The sequence below is a fragment of the Tachysurus fulvidraco genome, chromosome 19 (assembly GCF_022655615.1).
Source record: "Tachysurus fulvidraco isolate hzauxx_2018 chromosome 19, HZAU_PFXX_2.0, whole genome shotgun sequence".
NCBI classification, from domain to species: domain Eukaryota; kingdom Metazoa; phylum Chordata; class Actinopteri; order Siluriformes; family Bagridae; genus Tachysurus; species Tachysurus fulvidraco.
In genome coordinates, this window is record NC_062536.1 from 12,679,972 (window position 1) to 12,688,612 (window position 8,641).

An 8,641-nucleotide genomic window follows, 5' to 3' on the forward strand; every position below is an offset into this window, starting at 1 on the left:
GCATTGCAGTAATCCAGTCTAGAAATGACAAGAGACTGAACAAGTACCTGAGCAGTCTGTGTGGACAAAAATGGCCGAATCCTTCTAATGTTGTAGAGAAGAAACCGACATGAGTGAGTCACGTTAGCAACATGAGAGGAAAAGGACATTTGATTGTCCATGGTTACCCCAAGGTTGCGAGCTGTGGCTGAAGGGGAGATCAGATCGTTGTGTAAGGATATAGCAAGATCGTGACCTGGGGATGAATCACCTGGGATGAACAGCAATTCAGTTTTGCTTATCACAATATGAATGCCATTTCCCACTATGAAGCACGATGCTGGTAGCATCATACTAAGTGTTAGCTTTGACCTCCTGAAAAAAACAAATACATTTTTCTTACCATTTCAATATTAATGGCTATTGTGTGTACAGTCATGACATATACAACACTAAAGTAATACAGTAATGGCTGTAATATTATGTGTGAGGTGGATGACTTTCTCAATCATTGATTTTTCTAAATATTTTCAGAGTAAAAACTCTAAGCAAACGGTTTATACAACTTACATGAAGGGACATATGACGTGGTTTGTTGTAAGCACAGCTTGTTTGTTTAATGTGCTTGATTTTTTAGTTGAGACGAGGCAAGGTTACACACCTGAAACACCTGACTAAAACAACAGCAATGTTATTGAGCAGCTTTGACTTGATATGAGTAAAGCTTATAATTTCTCATAACATTTGACCACCATAAACATTGTTAGATATGTTGTGTATACTAGCATGAAAGTGATTGGACAGTAAGGAAACTGTTTATAGAAATAGCTAAAATTGGTGTACGCATCTACAAACAAACAAAACATATATTTAAAAGTATATTTTTATTTACTCAATGAGCAAAACGTCTCAAAAAGAAAATATAACTGGTTAATAAAATGTGGTCATATTTTCAAGGGGTAAACTAACAAAACAACCCAACAAACCCAATTTTGTTATTATTTAGGAGATAAACTTATTGTGTAGGACTTCATGCTTTACTCACCAGAGACACAAGCAGTCATATATCTAAAACTATCAATCACTGGCATTTTAGGTTTCTCAAGATACAACCTTTTTTTATTGTTTTTTTAAAGTTCGCATTATAAAGCCAGGCTCCTTATAAAGCCTTGGTCATAAAGTAAATCTACAAGTAGTTGATGATAACAGCCATACACTTAACAGAACAGAAGGTCCAGATCGAGAACCACTCCTGGGCATAGTGTCTGACTCAGCAGTCTACATTGATTTTACTCAGAGAAAGCAGAGAAAATAATTACAGTCTTTTTAGTGACATTGATGAAAAATCTTCACTGCAATGGCTGAAAGCCTGAACGCCTTGATAGATGCATGTCATGGTATAAAATAGCTCTCCTTCCTACACATCCTGTTGAATCTTATTGACTTCCTTTAACAAGCTGCAGACTGAAAGCCTCCTACACAGATATGGCCTGTACATAAAGACCTCCTGGGGCTGAAGATTCTGAAATGATTTGACAGCTCAGAGCATCGTGAAGACCTGGAAGATCCATCAAAATAATTCCAAAACCAAATATTGGAAAAGCATCCGTCATGTATAGAATGGAATATATAGATATAGATATCCCACACTGTGAAGATCCTGAAGCAAGCTTTCTAGAAGACTATATGAAATTCTATTTGAAGTTTGCCAAAAGGAAGGAGAATCGGCATAACGTAGAAAAAATGCCGTCTGGTCTTATGGGACAAAGTTTTTGGCTTTGAAACAACATGCTACATTTGTCAGAATCCCAACATTGATCACCACAATGACACCAGCATTCCCACAGTGAAGCAGGATGGTGGTAGCATTGTGTCGAGTGTTACCCTTTATCTCTTGGCAAACTAAATATATTTTTCTATCATTTCAATATTATTGGATGTTTTATGTACATCTCATTTCCAGGTTGTAACAATACAGAATGTGAAAAATTCCAAGTATGTATGTGTGTGAAAGACACTGTAGATGTTCCCTAAACATGTTCCCTAAACATGTTCCCTATATGTTCATCTGAACATCAGCGAGCCTGTAATACAGACACGACCCCATACGTAAAGACCTCTTGGGGCTGGATTAAAAAATTAAGAAATGTGATGGCTTAAAGGTTAGAGTTCTGAGCCAGACGTTTTGTGTTCTCACATCCAATCTCTCTGCTGACTATTCAGCAGTGCTGTAATGATATTTGTTACGTCTTCACAGTTCCCAGAGGTGAATTAATTCCTGTCCTGTGTGGCTCTTTATAGCATCAGGCAAGTAGGTGGAATTTGTATGAGCAGTTTTAATGCAGCTGTGAAATCAGTCACTTAATTATGATTTATTCATTTTGCAAGATCTTCCCCTGCATAGCTAATGTAGAAAAGAGATATTGTTAAATAAACGCATGGCAAGTTATTCGCACTGTTGAGAAAGAAGACAGCATTATTTACCAGTGAATAGTGGTTCTTCTAGTGGGTATGCAAAGCAGACAGTGGGCATATGACCCAATGGCTTAATTAATTCTTTGATTAAGATTAAAGTGATGTACAGTGACTTGTATAACTATCCACCCCTTTGAACCTTTCCATATATTGGAGTGTTTCAACCTGAAATCATTGCTCCATGATTGTTATTTACCTAATCACTAACTATGTGTGGATGTCTCCTGTAGGCAGAGTCTCCGATATTTGTCGAAGCTTTTTTGATTGCAACTTCATCCTTATGATGCTGCGACTTTAGATATTTTATCTATCAAACTCTGGGACTTTCCAAAAATAAGGGTATTTTTATTTACTAAATGACAGTTGAACGCCATTGAACGATTTATGTGACATATTTAGTAGGTGACATTACGTAAGGCTTTGCTGTTCCAATACTTTTGGAGGGGGCTGCTGAGACACAAGGCAGAGAAAAGAGGTCATCATTTTCCAGTGGAAAAACATGCACTCAGGCTACATGCCTGTTTTCAGTGTTGTGCAAATGTTTAGGAGAAGGTGTAGGACGGGTCATGGTGATGCAGGGAAGTTGTCTCCCTTGTGGGTTGCAGAGCTCCACAGTGCGCTGCATCAGGGAACTGCCTAGCCCCTGAGGCACAGGCAGTAAAGCTTCTAGCTGTAAGAAGTGATGAGAGTTGACGTGTGGCAGAGCTGCACGGCAGGGCAAGGGGGAGTTAAGAAGCTGATGACAAAGGTGTTCCTTAAAGCCTGAAAATGGCTCAAGCAAACGTGGGTTGTTTGAGCAGGGGAGATAGCTTTCCTCTATAAGGCAGTGGAGAGCTCCTCGGTTCAGCACCTGTGCTCTCTTTAGCACAGGCCTCAGAGGTCTGCAAGCCTGCACATTGTGTCTGCTCTCTTTCATCAAGTCAGGAGAGATGGGGTTGATGCTTTGTACCACTGGACTCTGGAATGTGATTCGGGGACCCAGGGACACTTCGTTAGCGGAAGATAAGGGCAGGTGTTGACAGCTTGCTTTTATATTCCATGACTTTTTAGGACAGCTTTCACTGAGTGGTGCATACCGAGGATCACTGACTGGGTCAGGATGCTGAGTTGAACTTACTTCAACATTGTCTGGCCTTCAAAAGCAAGAAATAACAGAACAGAATTAAAATTTGATGTGAAGGCTGCACAAAGGAAACAATAAGCGAAAACAAATTTCACTTGGATTCAACTCTATGTCCATGTGTGTTTCTTTTGTCCATGTGACTTCTCCCTTATCCTTCTACCTTCCAGCTGGTAAGTGGATGAGCTACTCAAAAATTGTCCCTAGGATTGGAATAAACCCTGTGGACTGGTTTGTTCCTGCCTTCTGCCTAGTGTTTAGTTTTTTTGCTCTAATCCATTTTCATTAAAGAAATAAATAAATACATTTATCTCACCTTCCTAGTTTGCTTTCTCCATAAACAGTTTGTTTTAATTCATTTCCTCTCACTGCTGTAGAAGCCGACAGCTATGGAAATGTGCACCCTTCTTGCTCTCTCTCAATCTCACCCCCACCCTCTTTATCGCATGCTCTCTCTCTCATTCCTCCTTTCTCTCTCTCTCTCTCTCTCTCTCTCTCTCTCTCTCTCTCTCTTTCGCTCTCTCTCTTTCGCTCTCTCTCTCTCAGTGCTGTGACCAACCAGCCTTTAAATCATCAATAAGCAGAAAATAGCTCTGTGTGCTTCTGCTGTGCGAGATATTAGCTGTGCACTTTTAAAATTGCACTTGTGGAATTTAATTTAACTTCACAGCAAAGTGAAGTTCAGCTGAAAGCAACAGCTAAAAGCATTGAGGGTGAAACACCTGGGCATATTTCAAAGTGAAAAAGAAGAAGGAATTTTCTCTTCTTGGATAAATGAGAACATTGTAGCCTTTTAGCTAATGGTAGTCTCCAAGTTTATTGTCTTTTGTAGTGCAGCTGTCTTTAGGGGGGTTTTTACCTGCATCCGGCTCGGCATGGTGGCCTCTCCACAAGTGTGGATTTGATGGTAGGGAGAAATCCCCTGTTGCGAGTACATCCAGTGCCTTTTACCACCAGAGTACATCTGTGGAAACATTTAATGTTCTATTTTCACATCAGGTACAGTTATTTCATGGTGGACCATTTTAAGGCTTTAATCATTTGATCATTACTTGGACGTGACAAGAAGCGGAAGGCTCAAGTCAGAGACGCCTGGTTCTTTGCGGCTCGTGTGCGACCTGTTCACTTTAGTGTCGGAGGTTAACGTGCGCATCACCGTCGGAAGGCTTTTAAAACTCTGAATGTCATCATTGTCATCTTCGTCCTGATGAGCTTCATTAATGAGACAAGGCAGTCTGGCAGTTACATCCTACAAATTGTATAAACATGACACAACATTTTTACATATTAGCTTAATGTATGATTAATATACATTATTTTATATGTAGCATTTGTGTAAAACAGTGCCACTTTCTCTATCTGTAATGGTTTTGTACTCTCAATAATGATGTTGGGATTTAGATCTAAACCAGTGGGTGTAGCTTAAACCTTTTTACAGAAACAAAGTGTAAGCACTTTGTAAAAAGTTAACAGTTCCTCATCCTCAGCTACATCATTAAACTTTATAACTGCTCTCAACTCAATATGTGCACACGATTTATTTTCCATTCCCTCTTACACACTTATTTTGTTTGTAACTGTCTGCAACAAATCCTAGAAATGAACTTGCTTCTCTAGTCTAAAATATACACAAACTAGTAGCTGAATATAAACGTCCATGACATCCAGGCACTTACTAAAAATGAAAATAGAAACCTCCTGCTTGCACAAAATTTTTGTTGTTAACTGTCCCAAGGCAAAAAATCTAGTCTCAACCATAAACCTTGTGGACTTTTTTAAACAAGGTTCGGATCTGTGTTTGTATGTTTGAAGTGCATTACAATAACTGTTCATAAACAGTCATGCAGTAATGTCTGAATAAATACTTAATTATTAAATAGAAACTAATAATGTTATGGTATGTACTAATCACCAACTAATGAGTCATGTATGAATTACGACCTTCTTAAGTACATGACTGTTAATGTATTAATTAACACACCACACCAAACATGCTCTATAAGACAGAATACAAATTAAACATATATCATTTCAAATGCTTTATGTAATTATATATTTATTACATAACAACATATATACTTATTACATAACACATAACACACACACATAACACATAATTTGTATATATTTGCATACACTGTATATCTTTGGATTAAATTTATATTTTACACTGAACCTAGAAAATCACACTAATAATAAAAACCGCTAAAATATTTCATCTCAATTCGTTTTTTGCTCTGGGTGGTTTGGGCCTGAGGCTCTGCTCATTTACCCACAAGGATGAACAAACTGCACTGTACATGTTTCATTTATATTCTTTCTTGTAGGGCATGTGTGATTTAGTTTAGCTCTGTAGTATGTGTTCATTAATGCTTTAACCAACTGGTCACATAAGCTGGTCACATGAAAGACTTACATTGTAGTAAAGCTTAGCGCTTCATTAGATTGTGATTAGTACATATGCAGTCATTTAGATTATTCATGTAAATAGTTACCCACTACCTGTTTATGCCAAAAATGACATTCTATCACTTCCCTAATCATGAGCAAGTAGCCACCAAAAATGTGTCCTTGTCAACATGTGACACAGCCCAAATCATGTCAATGATTACCTTACGCTTTCTGGAAGAAATTGGTTCAGAGAAGTAAGATGGAACTGGAGAAACCTCACGGGAAGGAGACGGATTCCTCCTTCTCATCCTATGGCGGTTTATGTTATGGAAATGTAGCTCAGCAGGCCTGAAGTCAAAGCAAGAGCTATGCATTATTCCTCCTTTTTAGACTTACTGACAAAGTAGTGGTGTTCAAAACTGTGTAAAATGAAAGATATTTCAAACGACAAATTATATTTAGTACATTTTTACAGCCATGTAAAAAGTTTACTTCTGCCTCTTACCAGTTTGCGGCTTCCTCCAGGGCAGTGGGTTTATCTGTGATGCCCATTTTCTTTGCTGTACATTATCTCAAGATGGGAAACATTTTAGAAAAATCTATTATTATTTTTTTTATAATCAATAATCCTGAGCCCTTCAATCTTATAAATAATAGTTTTTAATTAAAGTTGTGGTTTTTGTTTTGCAGCGATTTCACTCTTACTCTAACTAGCATGGTTTCTAGAATTCCATTAGTAATGAGAAAGCATTAGCATATAAATTGGTGTTTTGCTGTATTAAAGCAAAGCGTGCACTAAGGGGAAAAAAATACATTTCTTTTCAGGCACGATGGTGATAATTCTTCTATTGCTGATCCAGAAGAATCCTGTGCTCAAAGATAAATTAATCAAGTGCACAATCCACCATGAAATAAACCACCATATGCCTCTGTTCTTTTCTATCCATTCATGTATTTTTTTTTCTCCCAATCTCACATCTGACTATACACGTTCCATTTAGAACAAAATAAGTGAAAAACTTTTCTTACCATTAGTGGAGACTTTCAAAGTGCCAAGAACAGCATTAAAATCCAATCGTCATTAAAGCAAATCAAAATATACCTGAACGAGTTGACTACGCTTTAGTAGGAGTCACTTTGCGGTGAAGAACAGACATTACTTTGGCTGCTCTAGCATAACAGTACAGGTTAAACCTCTGGCTTTTGATTGGCTGCTGCTTCCTAGCAAGACCCCATGCAGAGTTGATAAATTCCTTCTGCTTACAGCACAGTTTGCTGAAGGATCACTACGTCAAACACACGATCGGTGTATACGGCTCCTTCCAAAAGTATTGGAACAACCAGGCCAATGTGTTGTGTTTTTTTTTTTTTTTAAATGTCGATTCGCTATACACAAGTCATTTTGGGTTAGAGATCAGAAGAAGATATAAGAATACAAGACGACAGATCAGAAACTCAGCTTTTGTCCCCTTTTTTCAGTGAGCAAATGTAACAAAGTAAATCGAAGCAAATAAAACGTATTGTTTGTTTGAATACCCATTACTTACAACAACTGCATCAAGTTGGTGAGCTCAACAGATATTTCTCTTTTGATTGCACACAAATCATTTAAAGTATAGCAAAAACAAAACAGTCTTGTTCCAATAAATATGGAGGGACGTGTATCCTTACTCTCAGAAAGACAAGAGTATTAAACTGTAGATCTTCTTATTGGGGTGGTATTCTCAAAGGTACATCTTATAGACTTGTCGTCTACAAACAAATACTGTGTAGTTTTTAAAAAATAACTTACATACCGTATATGGACCATAATTAGACTTTAGCTTTTAAAAGGTATACTCCATGCAACTTTCTAGGTACTTTTCAAGTACCAGAAAATGTTAGTTTAAGACCATTTTCCAACATTTCATCATCTGTTAGTGTAATACGACATGATTTATCCAACTGTCACTAGTTGTATTATATGCTACTGTATCCTTCAGATGTGGATAGGAGAGACTGTTCAATGGGCTAGTGAAAGGGAAGAAGGTGCACAGACTAAACTTTTGGCTTGTTCTGGTCTCCTGCTGCATTCCCCCATGAGCTGATTCCAGCTACAGCAATCATTACCTCAGCCTTTCATTCTCACACACACACACTCACACACACACACACACTCACACACACACACACACACACACACACACACACACACACACACACACACACACACACACACACACACACACACACACACACCCTTAATGTACTCAGTTGATATTTACTTTCCTGGTAGACCTTCATTACTGAGCAACTTTCTCGACTGACGTCATACAAGGTATTTGAAATGCGGAAGTGTTCAGCAGTGAGCTTGTGCTGTGCTGGATGATTAATTCAGTTTTAAGTGGGGGCACAAAAACAGACAGTTGCAAAACAACAATCATAAAGCATTCGTCTTCCTTAACTGAAAAAAAGATCAGCATTGTAACTTGTGGTATATGAGGCATGGCATAATATAATTGATGTCTTTTTCCTTCTCCCATTAAGGTAATGTAGTGAAAAATTAAACAATGTATAGAAGAAGGAAGGGCGGCGGAGTGGATAGCACGTCTACGTCGTATCTCCAGGCCCGGAGGTTGATTCTTGACTCCACCGTGTGTGTGTGTGTGTGTATGCATGTATGCTTCATAGGTCTAA

General features: G+C 38.1%; 1 protein-coding gene across 2 annotated transcripts; it reads right to left on the bottom strand.

Moving 5' to 3' along the window:
- Positions 1–844: 844 nt before the first annotated feature.
- On the bottom strand, positions 845–8,145 carry si:dkey-39a18.1 (uncharacterized protein LOC557637 homolog). Of its 2 annotated transcripts, XM_027151200.2 has the most exons (6): positions 6,995–8,145; positions 6,471–6,536; positions 6,187–6,313; positions 4,627–4,823; positions 4,434–4,538; positions 845–3,587 (listed from the first exon to the last, which is right to left on the bottom strand). In XM_027151200.2, exons 2-6 carry the CDS (start codon positions 6,515–6,517, stop codon positions 2,960–2,962), a joined length of 1,104 nt encoding a protein of 367 aa, XP_027007001.1. In that variant the 5' UTR covers positions 6,518–6,536; positions 6,995–8,145; the 3' UTR covers positions 845–2,959. The 2 variants fall into 2 exon arrangements, with proteins under 2 accessions (XP_027007001.1, XP_047659729.1); XM_047803773.1 differs by having other exon boundaries at positions 6,471–8,145.
- Positions 8,146–8,641: the final 496 nt, after the last annotated feature.